General features: G+C 38.5%; 1 protein-coding gene across 19 annotated transcripts in view; it reads right to left on the reverse strand.

The window, feature by feature from the left end:
• AFG2A (AFG2 AAA ATPase homolog A) overlaps positions 1-15,267 on the reverse strand; it is a 248,554-nt gene that overhangs the window by 111,994 nt on the left and 121,293 nt on the right. Inside the window, exon 14 of one of the 19 annotated variants that reach the window (XM_061585138.1) lies at positions 7,266-8,590. The exons of 17 other annotated variants lie outside the window; for them this stretch is intronic. In XM_061585138.1, coding sequence (XP_061441122.1) covers positions 8,419-8,590 — 172 coding nt within the window. In that variant the 3' untranslated portion in view covers positions 7,266-8,418. Of the gene's footprint in view, positions 1-7,265; positions 8,591-15,267 lie in introns of those variants that run through there. One more of the 19 variants, XM_061585140.1, reaches the window with a different exon arrangement.

A 15,267-nucleotide genomic window follows, 5' to 3' on the forward strand; every position in this document is an offset into this window, starting at 1 on the left:
ATAACAGTTAAAAATGTACTTGTTTCTTTAAGTCTAAAATAAATTAAAATATTGAAATCTGCACAAAATGAATGGAAGCACAAAGCTTAAAATATTTTATAAAGCTAAGTGAAATTCAATAGACTCCAATTTTAATAAATCATGAATAATGAATATAAGGATAATCTAGATGGAAATAGCAAATTAAGATATTGTTTCCCTTAGGTATGATTAATTAGTTAATATTCTGATACATCATCCAAGTAGAAAATAGACTCTTTTTCCAGAGCATTTTTAGTAAACAGTCTTTTTTAGCTAGCAGAACTTATTAAAATAGCATTTTGCTGGGGCTTGTTGAAGTTCTAGGTTGTTTTTAAATATCAAAGATGTTGTCAGTTTAAAGACAAGTCATGTTCCCACATGAAATATTAATGTTCTCATTTTACATTGGTTGGCAAGTTTTATTTCAACAAGCTGCAACATGCTGTCCTGAGTAGTTTGCTCTGCTACAGAAATGTTTCCTTTTTTTTCTATTAAGATTTGAAAACAAAAAGAAAAATGCTCAAGGTGGCTTCCATATTCACAGTGTTCACTTAAGCTACAGGCGATAGGAACTAGTTTCTCAGTACCTTTTAAATCCTCCATTAGAAGTCAGTTAAATGCACTGCAAAAACTTCACTCAGAACACACGGTTCTAGGAACAATCTATTAAATGGCATAGAGCAGTAGTTATGTGTTATCAGTTCCTTATTGGACACAGAAGGTAGGGCAAGAGGAAAGTGGTATTATTTAAATTTTTATCCAACAATATCCTCTCTCTGTCTCTCTCTCTCTGTGTGGTTACAATTTAAGAATAATGCTGCTTATTCCCAAGACTCACACACTCTGAGAAAGCCAATATTAAAATTTATAAACTAGTGAGCATATGAGAACTGTCTGGCTAACTATAACCAGCAATATATGTGGTAATATAAGCCTACAGATCACAGCTTCTCATATTGAATGGCAGCTAGAATACTACCACATAAAACTTCATGCATCTACCGACCACTGCCGACTTTGTCTTGCGCAAAAGCAGAAAGCCTCAGCTACACCAAATCACACACACAATACCACCCAAAATAAAGACAAAATGCATAATTTACTGAACAAATGAATAGATTCTTACATATCTAGGGTCCTTTTTATAACACATGCAGATAAACAGGGTAATTATGAATCCAAATTCACAATGTAGGGTCATTTATGTCACATTGTCATATTGATAATATGTCAACTGTTAATTTTTAAAAAGAAGCTGTGAATTTAATCAGGAACGGTTAATCAGATTAATTAGAAAGTAGAACCTAATAATCTGACCTGAAAAATTCACCTTGTACATAGTACCCTCTGAAGATTAGGAACTTTATAACTTTCATATAACGTCATAGTTTTATATAGTTATTAGCTGTATTCTCTACTTAAAACCAATATTAAAAAATAGGATTTTCTCTCTCTGCACTTTTATTTGTAATCTTGCATGAATCTTTACTCGTAATCTGGCTTTATTATTTGATTTCAATTATAAAATAGAAGACATCTGTTATGAGACATAAGTCTGACATATAGCTTGCCTTTTATTTTTAAAAATAAATAGTTGGTTTGGTTGTTTTCTTTAAACGTAATAGTTGATGTGATGAGGGGGCCTGAACTGGATTGGGACTGTGGAACACGGAGAAAAGGACCTTAACTCTGTCCCAGTGTGATTCTGATCAGAAGCGAGTCCAACCCTACATCTGTAAAAGCTGTCATTGGTGGCAATGGGAGCTTGCCTACCACTGTGAACAGCAGGCATGAGAGAGGAGTTTGGTTCTGATCAGAACCAGGGTGGGGACCAAAGGGTTGGCCACCACACACACACACACACACACACACACACACACACACACACACACACACACACACACACACACACACACACACACACACACACACACACACACACACACACACACACACACACACACACACACACACACACCATAGTCATGATCTGACGCAACTCCCTTATCTGACTCATCAAACTGACACAACAGCAAGCTACATGCCAAACAGCAATTGCCGGTGCTAACAATGGGCCGGGTTGGGGCCTTGCCAAGAGCCCAGGAGCTCAGCAGGGCTCACCATCCCAGGCCCAACCCTCCTGCACTCACAAGCCACCCTTCTCCTGGACTGAACACATTAAACCATGCAGTGTTGCTGCTCCTAAATGGGAGCAATTCAACTTCCATGCAGTGGCTGCCTGGCATAAAATTACCCAACATGCAATGCACTTTAAGTGTGTTTAGGACAACAGCAAACAACTACTGCCTATATTAGGTCCTGGGGTACTGAAATATTTTCAGGTTTATTTTCTGAACACTACACATCAGGCAAGCTAACACAAGGAAAGACAAACAGGTAGTTGTAAGAGAGAAAAAGAAAGACTTCCATAGAAGGTGACAGAAAAAGAAAAAAAATGCAGGAAAGGGAGAAGAGGCTCAGTTCCCCAGATGAATAGAACCTTAGTTAACCTTAAGTTAGTAAGCAAATTCTATGCTTACCTACTCAAAAGTAAGGTCTATTTGTTTTAATGGAACTTACCTTACAGGACTGCAATATTTGGAGTGAAAGTGGCTTCGTGGGTTTTTAGGGAAAAAATTGCAAAATGACAAGACTTTGCAAACTAAAAGAAAAAATACTTTTTGTTATGGCACTACAACTGTATGTTGCTTCAGCGTGGCACGATCTGGGGAGTGTCTTCAAACTTCATCTAACAAAGGGCAAGAGTCACAGAGAGATGAATTAAAGTAGCAGAGAAGGTGACACAAGGTAGAAAAAAGTGAGCAAAATGAAGAGGAAAGTGAGGAGGAGACAAAAAGGCAGTATCAGCAGATGAAATGAAGTAGAACAAGGTGAGAAATAAGAAATATTTGAGACGGTAAAGAGAAGATGGAAGATGATATGAGCATGTAAGGTGTGGGGCCAAGAGTAAGGAGGAATGTGGCTTGAGGAGTAAAGAAAGGAGACAAGGGGCCCACTGGGTGCCCAAGGGTCCGCAGAAACATGGAGCCAGCCTTTCATACATCACATCTAGTTTGTCCCTCTGAGAAAAAATACAGCATGTTCCCTGTTTCTGCTTGCTAAAGTAGTCAAATGAGAACCAAATGGGAAGACAGGATTACTCTTAGAATTATTATCCATCTAATCTTTGTATTGCATTTTACTTGATGTGTGTTATGGATACTATAAGTCATTTGGAGGCCATGAGGTACCACTACTCTGAGTATCTTTGGAACAATTTATTTCAGTTAAAATAATTAAGATTTTTTTAAAAAACTAAGCCACCTGTGTAAGAGATCAAGCACAGCCTTTTAAATGTGACATAACATACTTTTTCACATGGTTGGTCTCACCTGTTCTGAATGTTTACTGTATCTGGTGTGAGCTGTTTCAAAAGAGATTTTGAAACACCTTTTTAGTCTTAAAAGACAGATAACAACATGCATCATACTTTTGCTCACTGAAGCAGGGTCAAATGGCTCAATCTGAGATCTTTGCTACATATGATTTACATACTAATTACGTCTATTCCCTAAACCAAATGTTCCATGAAGTACACATGGAAAACTGCCATTAAATGGCTAATCCTAAAACCTAGTGTTGCAGCCAGAAGACCACAGCCTGTCCAGAGGCTGCTATATCAGAGTAATATCCTGAAAAATGGTACTGCAAAGCCTATTAATACAGCATGCCTTTGTGTAAGACAATCACGTAAGAGGCACATACAGGCATCAGATATGCAACTGTGCATACTCTTGAAGCTGTGGTAAAAAGACTTCCGGGAAGGGTGACTTCGCTTGTGCCTGCTTTTGGGACGGGCTCCCGCCTCAAAAGAAGCTTATTCAGATATAAATCAGTCAGAACATTTTTTTTTTTGACTGATGAAATTTCTCCCGGGCAGGGAGAAACGTAGAGATCAACCTCAAAGCCTGTTTTTGTTGGGAGGACTGGATTTCATTAATTTATGAGATAAGGTCCAGCCAACAATGCCGGACGGACTTCCTAACAAGCTCTATCTGCTTAAGCGATACGTTTATCTTTTCTTGAAAGAGAGAACGGACTAACAGGCAAGCACCCTTCTTTCTATTATTTTTTTTTACTTGGTTTAAATTGTTGCAGCAAAAGGAGATTTGTCAGATTGATCGGCTTTGGACAACTTCTGGGTGAGATATAGCTCTTCTCTGTTATTCACGAAATTAACAGCTTATCTCTGTTTCTGTCGCAAAAAGCTGTCCTGGAAGTGCATTCTAAAGATAATAAACAGAAGAGGGATTTCTATTCCTGATTTCTATTCCAAGGAATATTATATTGTCTGGGACTATTCTCTTTTTGGTCTATTTTATTTTGACGAATCTGCTTCTTCACGACGCCACTAACTGTTTTGATGCTGGGAACTAAATTTATTTTGCATTCTTGAACATAGAGAGATAAGGCAGGTTGCTCTGTTTATACTGTGATGTCATCAAGCCTGGAATATTAACCCAATTGTTGCTGAAATAAGAAGTGGTTCTTCTTTATTTTTGTTTTGCTTTGTTTTCGTGGTTTTAAAAATGGCAATCAAGAAAGTGGCTGAGAATCTGGAAGTAATTATGTTTCAGAAAATAATGGATGAGATTGAGATAACGAAACAAACCCTGCGACAGGGTAGTAAGGAGCTGAAAATTGAACTGAGCAAAATGACGCAGGAGTTTAAAGAAATAGGGGACCCTGTGAGAGAGGAGAATGAGATCAGAGATGAGAAAAGAAAAAATAAAGGGAAGATACAAGCCCTGGAGATTGGAACAAATGTGGAATTGGAAAAAGATCTGGAGTTTATGGATTTTAGAAATAAAATCTACTGTTTGGAATTTAACGTTATCTCTGAAGAAATTAATGAAGATATTAGAGATAAAGTTATCAATGGCTTGGATAATCTTCTGGACTGGAATGATGTGATGGAGCTTGATATAGAGAAAATCTATGGAATTAACTGCAGTCATGTGACAATGGAAAAACTCTTAAGAGATGAGCCAGTGCATTTTCTAAAAAAGAAGAACACAGATATGAATTTACAACAATGTTTCAGCAACTTATTCAGAATGGATGGCAAGAAAATATTTGGGATAGAGGAAATTCCCATCAGACTCTTATTATATGACTATGGCTACAACAGCAAGATTATTATGGAATACTGATAATGGAAGATTGGACACTGAAATTACTGGACTTAACAGGACTATTGAAGATGGAAGATGGAACTAATAGGGATAATGGAATAATGGCTATTGAAATTATTGGACCTAACAGATTCTGATGAGATGGATTAATCGAAATGTTTATTTGGACTATGATTATGACAATAAGATTATTATAATTATTAACAAGATGGATTAATTGACATGTTTATTTGGAGAAAAATTGATAGATATATTTCTTAAAGAATTGAAACCTCTCTTTGACTTTTTGTGGAAAGAATAAAGTAATGTTTATGAGATTTGATGATTAATTAAGATAACTACTGGAGGAAAGTGATTTTATAATATGATTTAAGAGACAGGATTGTTATATATTGTAGACCTATAACTGATTTGATATGTGACAAATGGGAAGTCAACATTTTGTTTTTTTTTTTGTTTAATCATTTTTGTTTTGTTTTGTTTTTTGTCTTTGAATGTTTTATGATTTTGTTTTCTATGTTTTATGAAAATTTGAATAAAAATTATTGTAAAAAAAAAAAAAAGCTGTGGTAAAACATGAAATGAAAAGATGCAGCACTGGTGCTGTCACTGGGTTTCATTAGAACCGTCTCAAAGCACCTTGTTGTAAAGGTGAAAGTAGGGAGAGCAAGAATTCGGTCCATAGAAGGACCACAGAGTATGGCACTATGTGGCCCAGTTCAGATTATCACCTAGACCATAGTTTAGATTATTGGGAATGCACTGTCCCGTAACTCTCCCTCCCATCTTATCCTCCTACATGACACAGAAAAAGAGGCCAGTGAACGCTTCTGCTTTTACTTTAGAACAAACCAGTTTCACATCATATCTGACTTTAGGACACCAGACTTTAGGTTTCTTCTAACTAAATGCAGTAAAAAGTAGAGATGGGTGAATCTGTCAATTTCAGTTTCTCTCTCACGTTTCCAATCTTAAATTCAGTTCACATTTCCACATCAGTTTGCGAAAAGTCCTCATGAAAATTTGTCAGCATTTGAGTTTGAATTTCTCCCGATATACGTTTTCATGCAATTTTCCCTAATACACATTTTTTGCAAAGCAATTTCTCCTAATATAATGCATTTTCATGTTATTTCACTAATGCATGCATTTTTACACACACATTTTCTTAGTGTATACGTTTTTGTACACATTATATGGCTGAAGAACTGCATTGTAAAATTTGGAGAAGTTTGAACTTCGAAGAATGATGGTGTTTCAGTTCTTGTATTGTTTTAGAAAGTACAAATTAGGTAGGTTGCCTTGAACTGAATCAAATTTCTCACCCATTCCAAGTGAAAAGCAGGATCTGAAAATGTAGTGGTGTGTTCTAAGGTGAAACTTTCACCCCCCTCTTCTAATGCAAGGAAGGGGAGGAGAAGCACACAAGACTATTACTCATCATGGTTCATTCCCAATTGCCAAAATCATGATTTGAGTGATAATTGAAACCACACATATAAACAAAACTTAGGCAGGCACTGATTGACTCAGTGCAGGCATAATGACAACCCCCAGACTAGCCCACTCCACCCTCTTCTTCCTTCTCAAATGCGTCAAACTATGGTTTGCTTTCAAAACTATGGTTTGATAGTGGTTTGTGATACTGGTTTGTGGCAAACTGTGGTGATACAAATTCGAAGTGGAAACTTGTAATCTCCTTCCTTCACATGGGAACAAAAGAGAAAGCTGAAGAAGGAGCATGCAAGGCCAATCACTGTGGCTTATTCACAATCCCCCAAAACAATGTCTTTGACAATTGTCTGAATGAGGACATCTAGTAGGCACCAGCCAGTGATTTGTTATCATTAATGACTATATTCTGTTGATGTGTGAAGCAAAAGGACAAGCAGGAAGACGAGAAGCATTTCTACGCCAAGCCAACTCCTACATTTCTTACAATGAATCTTTACACTTTTTAGAGACATAATGCACTATTTTTTACATCATAAAAGCCCTATTATGTAATACAGTGCAGAGGACCCTTTTAGAACATTCCAATGTTTAATTTGGAAATCAAACTTTGAAAGAAATAATTGCAGTTATTACTGTTTACAAGCTTTGTTTAGTCTTGCTTTTGTCAAGAGATCAACGCTACATGTTACGTGGAATAGTTTCTGGGAAATATAAGCAACACATGCAAAATAGTACAAATAATCTAAATATAAACTAGCATTAGAATCCTTCATTATTACTTAATTAAAATGTCACAAAACATCAGAAAGTACTGCCAGCAGAGAAGTTACAATATCATCCAAGAACTCTTTAAAGAAGCAAACACATGGCACTAGCCCCAAGAGCTTTAAAGAAAATGAAGTTAAAGCAACTCCATCCCACAGTATTCTCTTGTTTGTCCCAGCTCACTATATCTAGGATTAGTGCAGGCTGTGCTGCCCACAGAGCTGATACATCAGTCATCCTTCCATAAACCATGGTCTGTAAACTGGACGTGAACTCCCTACCCTTCTCTCATCCTCTCTCCAGAGGAAATTCTCCACTGTTTTCTCTTTGGGTATGTTACTATTTTTTCTCTTCTTACATACCTAATATACTAACAAATATATTTGTACACCTTATTTTAGCTCTGAGTTTAGTTATATATTGCCCTTTTCCAATAGCTACCCTGGTTTGATCTGCAAAAGAGAATGACCACAGACAGCTTTGTATTACATCACTGGAAGAAAATAATGCTTAGAGGTTAAAACACAATACAGGATTTGGGCTGTTCTTCTCAGTTTCACTTTGAGTGTTCTAATCTGGTGGGGGACACCAGTAAAATATGGGGGTAGGGACACAGAAGGGGCAAAGTGCCCAAAGCCAGGGGGTGATTTATCCTATGTTAAATTCAGCCTAAACATACTTGTTTTGAAGTCTTATTGATTTTGATGGAATTAATTTTCAAGTAAGCATGCTTATGACTGTAGCCTTATTTGAATTTCTCATTCATAATTTAGTTACAATTTCTATGTGAAAGATGAATTGTAGTTACTTTATCATGCTTATCCACTATAATACTATGTGGCAATGTATTTTATTCAGTTCTATCACATACAAATGCTTAAAGGTCACTGTGTTTGAAATCCTCTAGCCACTGGCCAAATTTAATCAGCTAACAGTAAATGGATTTTTCAAAAGTGGAGTAATGCATATTATTGTATCTTGCCTAAGTTTCCTTGTTCTTTAAGCTACATAAAAGAGTATAAAGCAATAAACATCTTGCTCTATTGAAACAGAAGTGAATTCTGTTCTCCGAACAGCTGACAAATTCTGTATTCTCTCTCATCACCACCATCTTAGGGCTGAAGTTCTCATCCATCAGTGTCTTCCTGCAACATCTGTCAAAAAGAAAGGCATTTACTAACACTGAACAGGATCAGCTTAGTTGGCCCTTACACTAATGGAAATACTGAATTGTAAACAGGGAGTGCTTTAGGACAGAATGCGTCAAAAGAGTAGAATTTAAACAATGATATGTAAAAGAAAATGAAAGCCTAATCACCTGGAATTAGACTCTAAGCCATTTCAGAGCTTCAACTCAGCCCCTTCCCTGCCTCCAAAAGAAGGAACAATACTGAAAATTATTATAGCCTGACACAAATAGTCCAGTTAAAACTTACACTGTGATGAAAAGACGCCAGGAAAAGGTACATATTTGGGAAGTCCCTGCCTTTGGTAACCAAGCAGGGTAATTTGTCAGAAAACGCAGCCACCAAGGAAGGGACTTTCTCTCATACCCCAGACCAAGCCTAGACTCTGAAAGCAAGAAAGCAACACATACTCATTCATCAGCTAGTAGAGAAATGGGGAACAGATCATTTTGACATCTGTCATTCACCTGACATCACTCTTTTTCTTTCTTCCCCTGCAGTTCAATCTGGGCTGCAAAGTAAGTTCCTTGCTAAAAGTAGGGTTTGCAGCCACTGACGTTCAGCTAACCTTTCAGCAAGGATTCAACAGCCAATTCCAATGAGGTTTGCAGCCAGTGCCACTCAGCTGATTGGCAATGGCTACAAACTCCATTTTTGGCAGGGATTGTCTCCACTCGGTCAATTCCAGTGGGGCTTGCATTTAATGTCAAGTTTAAAAGGCATAGAATACAAGTTTTACTTGCCAAGAAACAATTGAGAATGTCCTTTAAAGATCTCTGTTGTTCCTTTGTAACAGATACCCTACACCTGACATTGCATGTGACATCCGAGGTGGGGTAGGTAGAGGTGGCTTGAGGAAAATAGTCTCATGGGTCAACCCCCCCATGCCTAATTAGGTGTACAGGTCAGAGGTCCCCTGCCGCTCAACTAGTGGAAACCTTTTTGGGTAACTTAAGACACCGCTATGAAATCAACATCATGTTAATAAGTTGTACAGATGACAATTACCATGAACAAGGTAAGGATAGAATAGAAAGGCCATCCTACCAGATTCACACCATTTACAAACTACACCCCAGAACCACAAAGAATAGACATTTATGGCAAGTCTAAATTTTCCTTTTTCTGGAGGTTCCTGGTTGAGCCAGGACATGGAATAATGGGCTCAAGTTACAGGAAGCCAGATTTCGACTGAACATCAGGAAAAACTTCCTGTTACAGTGGTATGACAATGGAACCAATTACTTAGGGAGGTGGTGGGCTCTCCAACACTGGAGGCATTCAAGCCATTGGAGGCAATCAAGGCAGCTGGACAGCCACCTGTTGGGTATGCTTTAAGTTGGACTCCTTCAATGAGCAGGAGGTTGGATTTGATGGCTTTATAAGCCCCTTTCAACTCTACTATTCTATGATTCTACCTCAAAGCCAGCCCTAGATTTAGGCACAATGAGGTGTCAGGCAGTAAATACTGGAGAGTGGGCAAAGCTATGTGAATCACCCAGCCTGTCATGTGCCCTCAAACTAACCTGCTGCCTTCAGATGAAGTGAAGAACTCTGTGCCATGATGAAGTAAGACTCAACTGACACTCTGGTTGGCTTCTGTCCATGGTATGAGGGAGGCACCATCTTGCACTTCACCTCAAGCAGCAAAATTTCTTGGAGAGTCCTGTAACCTTATAGCTCTCTTAACCACGTGTTAGTGGAATTAGACATCCTGCTCCCTGAGAATAAAAGGCTAGAGGAGACAATGCCTCTAGTTTCCTTCTCATTAACATTCTGGAAACACTGTAGTTATGTCCTATGTGTGCCACTCTCTTTTTGTTGGATATGATGGTGAAATGAAAGTGACACTGTTTCCTTAAACCTATAAAATAAGAAGCTGATCTTGGGAATAAGAGTCCTTTATTCTCCTTGTTCACTGACGATACATTGAGTTCAGATACCCTGTGGACCGAAGTGACCCCTCTTTTAACAGACTGCTTTTGGGGTGGGGGTGGGGAGATGGACACAGCATTAAAAGGAAGCATAGTTAGGGCTGATAACACTACAATCAGGTTCCATGTGGAATATGTACGGACTGTGGGAGAGGCTAGCAGTGTAAACCCTTTCAAAAATCTAATCCCCTGGGATGGCAGTCATCTGCTGCATCTGACTACTAGTGCGCAGACCCTAGATCAGCCCAAGGGCAACAGAATCAATACAGGCATACCCCACTTTAACATACGCAATGGGACCGGAGGGTGTATGTAAAATGAAAATGTACTTAAAGTGAAGCAATCATCCATGCATGTACTGCACTGCAATTGCCACTAGATGGCAGCGGCGTCATGCCACTAAGTGTCTGTTACTGCGAAGCACGTACATTAAAGTGGGGTATGGGGTAGTATGGAGTATGTATGTTATAGCTTGGCGACTTTAAGTGAAGCGACTTTAACCGGGGTATGCCTGTATTTTTAAAGTGTTTAGGTGTTTCCCATACATTAACAGGTGAAAGCTTGCCAAGTGCTGTTCAACTTGTTGGAGGACCTTTTATAAGGCACTAAAATGGTGCTGCTACTTCTACCTTATAGACCAGATTTAGGAGTTATTGCCATTCAGTCTCCGGGGTGTAAGCTGAACAATTCTTAGTTGTGGATGGACCTCTGAACCCCGCAATAGCAGGTCCTGATGAAGACCAAGCCACCAATGAAAACATGTGAACATTTTGATGAGATTGGGAACCACGGTGTCCATGGCAATGAATACAAGAAGAGCCTAGTCCCCCTTTCCTGTTCTCATAGTGGTCAATCAGATACCTATGGGAAGCTGGTAGACAGGTCCCAAGCACAACTGTACTGTTCTCTTCCCCCTTTGTGATTCCCAACAGGTGGTATTCAGAGACATGCTGCTTCTAACAGTGGAGGCAGATCATAACCGTATCCTCCATGAATTTGTTTAATCCTCTTTTAGAGCTGTTCAAGCTGGTGGTCATCACTACATCTTGTGGGAGCAACTTCCACAGTAACTATGCTCTATATGAAATAATTTCTTTTGTCAATCTTGAATCTTCCAACATTCAGCTTCATTGGATGGCTTCTAGTTCTAGCATTATGTGCGTGAGAGAATGTCTCTCTCCGCTTTCTCCACAGCATGCATAATTTAATACACCTCTAGCATGTTGCTGTCTCCCCCCCCCCCAAACGAAAAAGCTCAAAAATGTTATAACTTTTCCTCATGGAAGAATTGCTCCATCCCCTTGGTCATTTTTGTTGCTCTTTTCTGAATGTTTTCCAGCTCTACAACATCCTTTTGAGGCAATGAACCCTACAATGGAATTTGCCTTTTTCACAACTGCCACACCACATTTGGTTGACCTTTTCATTGAGTTATCCACTATGACCCCCCAAGGTCTTGCTCCTGGTCAGTCATCACCAGTTCATTAATGCATATGTGTAATTAGGATTTTCTGCTCCAGTGTGCATCATTTTGCACTTACTTAGATTGACTCTTATTTGCTATTTTACCGCCCATTCTCCAATTTGGAGAAATTTTTTAGAGTTCCCTGCAATCCTGTTTTGTTTCAGCCACTCTGAACAATTTGGTATCATCATCAAATAAGTTAAAAAGAAAAGGTCCCAATATAGAACCCACTTTCTACAACCCTCCACTCTGAGAACTGTCATTTGTACCTACTCTCTGCGTACCAGGAAGCTAATATGTAACAGGAGCTGTCCTCTTATTCCATGATTGCTAAGCTTACTCTCAGGAAGTCTTTGGTGAAGGAATTCATCACATTTTTTTTAGAAATTCTAAGTACAATGTCAACTAGATCACCTCTGTTTTACAATATTCAAAGAATTCTAAAAGATTAATGAGACAGGATTTACTCTTGCAGAAGCCATGCTGTTTCTCTTCAATATGACTTGTTCTTTTGTGTGCTTAGTAAATCTATCTTTAACAATACTTTCCTAGGACTGACATTAAGCTAACCAACGTATAAATTCCTGGATTCCCTCTGGATCTCTTTTTAAAAAATGGTGTTACATTGGCCACTTTTCTCAGTAAAGGTGGCTGATCTTAGGAATAAATTACATATTTGTTAGAAGATCAGCAGTTTCATATTTGAGTTCTTTAAGAACTCTCAGGTGAATGCCATCTGAACCTGGTGACATCTGTTTTTAAGTTGTCAATAATGCCTTTAGCACAGCTTTGATTCACTTCTCATCCAAAGGTCCAATTGCCTCCCTAGCTGGTTTCCTACTTATAATGTATTTAACATACATTTTTGTTATTGGTTGTAATGTATTAAGTGATGTGCTCCTGGAATTCTGTTGTTGCATTCCATGTCTGCTTGCCAAAGATTTCTTTTCTTCACCTGTAGCTCTAATATCTAATGGATGACATGAGGGAGCAGTCTCATTAGTGGAAAGACACACATCAGCCCTATGGACCACTTGCTGCTGTATCTGTTTTGAAGGCTTGCAGACAGCAAAGGCATGAGAAGAATGTGATTTCTTGCCAGTTGCTAATAGGTCCACCTGGACAGTACCAAACTATCTGCAGATTTATCACATTTAGCCTTCATTCCCTCCTCTAGGATGCACACCTTAACGTGGTGATAGGGTTTGAGAGTGTTGAAGAAACTGAGAGCAATGCCGTCAGAAGTCTAGACCAAGAGGTTAGGCTCCTAGCAGGGGCACCCAAGGTGGAATGGTCAAAGCTGAGACACCAGAATAAGATGCGTCCAAACTCAGAGGAAGGCAATGGTAAACCACCTCTGAATACCTCTTACCACGAAAACCGTATGAACAGAGTATCCAAAATGCATCATAAGATAGTGCTGGAAGATGAAACCCCCAGGACAGAAGGCAATTACCAAGCTACTAGGGAAGAACAAAGGACAAGTACGAGTAGGGCAGTGACTAATGATGCAGCTTGGTCAAAGCCGAAAGGAAGCCCAGAGGCTGATGCTCACAGATGTGAAAGGAGAGTCCGGAGTTGTATGACGCACACAATAGGAACATGTGACGTGAGAAGCATGAACCAGGAAAAGTTAGAAATTGTCAAGCAAGAAATGGAACGTATCAACATTACAATACTTGGTGTGAGTGAATTAAAATGGACAGGAATGGGACATTTTCAATCAGGCAACTACAAAATATTTTATGCAGGAAATGAGAAATTAAGAAGAAATGGGGTTGCTTTAATAGTGAGAAGTGATGTAGCTAAAGCAATTAGGAGCTATATCTCAAGGTCTGAGTGAGTTATATCAACAAGATTAAATGGGAAACCTATTAACATAGCCATCATCCAAGTCTATGCTCCAATGGCAAATGCAGAAGAGGAATTGGAGAGATTTTACGCAGAAGTTCAGGAAGAAATTGATCACACACCAAAACAAGATGTGCTGATAATAATGGGGGACTGGAATGCAAATGTAGGGAACAGGGAAGAACTAGGAATTGTGGGGAAATGGGGCCTAGGAGTCAGAAATGAAGCAGAAGACTTACTGAATTCTGTGAAGCCAACAATTTGTTTCTTGCAAACACATCTTTTGAGCAACCGAAAAGAAGACTGTACACATGGACATCACCAAATGGTCAATAAAGGAATTAAATTGATTATATAATTGGTAGAAGATGGAGAAGTTCCATACTTTCTGCAAAAACAAGACCAGGAGCAGACTGCGGTACAGATCATGAACTGATCGTATCAAAAATCAGAGTAAAGCTAAAGAAGAAGAACAAAACAATCATAATGCCAAAATACAATTTAAATAACATCCCAGAAGCATATAAAGATCAAATAAGGAACAGGTTTGAGGCTTTAAACTTAGTTGACAGAGAACCAGAAGAACTATGGATTGAAGTTAGAGACATTATCAGGGAAGAATGCAAAAGACAATACCTCGAGCTAAAAAGAGAGAAAAATCTCAATGGATGACTGAAGTAACTCTTAAAATGGTTAAAGAGAGAAGGAAAGCAAAAGCAAAAGGAGATAGAAACACAGTCAGAACCCTAAATGCAACAATACAGTGACTAGTACGTAGGGACAAAGAGAACTGTTACAATAGTTACTGTATAGAAATAGAAGAGGTCAACGAAGAGGGAAGAACAAGAGCCCTATTCCAAAAGATTAGAGAAATGAAAGGGAAATTTAAACCAAGAATTGGGATGTTGAATAATCAACAGGGGAACACACTGACTGACCGAGATGAAATAAAAGGAAGATGGAAGCAATACACTGAAGAACTGACTGACCAAGATGAAATAAAAGGAAGATGGAAGCAATACACTGAAGAACTCTAGAAAAGAGATGCAAGGATGACAGATTCATTCATGGAGGAACCATATGATGAAGAACCAGAAATTTTAGAATGTGAGGTGAAAGCTGTTCTTAAAACACTTGGAAGAAACAAATCATCAGGAACAGATGGCATACCAATAGAGTTGTTACAAGCTGAGACTGAATCTGTCCAAATTTTGACAAACATTTGTCAACAAATATGGAAAACAAAACAATGCCCAACAGACTGAAAGTGTTGAACATACATCCCAATTCCAAAGAAAGGGGATCCCAAGGAATGCAGTGATTATTGAACTATTGCCTTAATATCCCATGCAAGGAAAGTACAAGATTCTACAACAAAGGCTCTTATATATGGA

The sequence above is a fragment of the Rhineura floridana genome, chromosome 9 (assembly GCF_030035675.1).
Source record: "Rhineura floridana isolate rRhiFlo1 chromosome 9, rRhiFlo1.hap2, whole genome shotgun sequence".
Taxonomy (NCBI): Eukaryota; Metazoa; Chordata; class Lepidosauria; order Squamata; family Rhineuridae; genus Rhineura; species Rhineura floridana.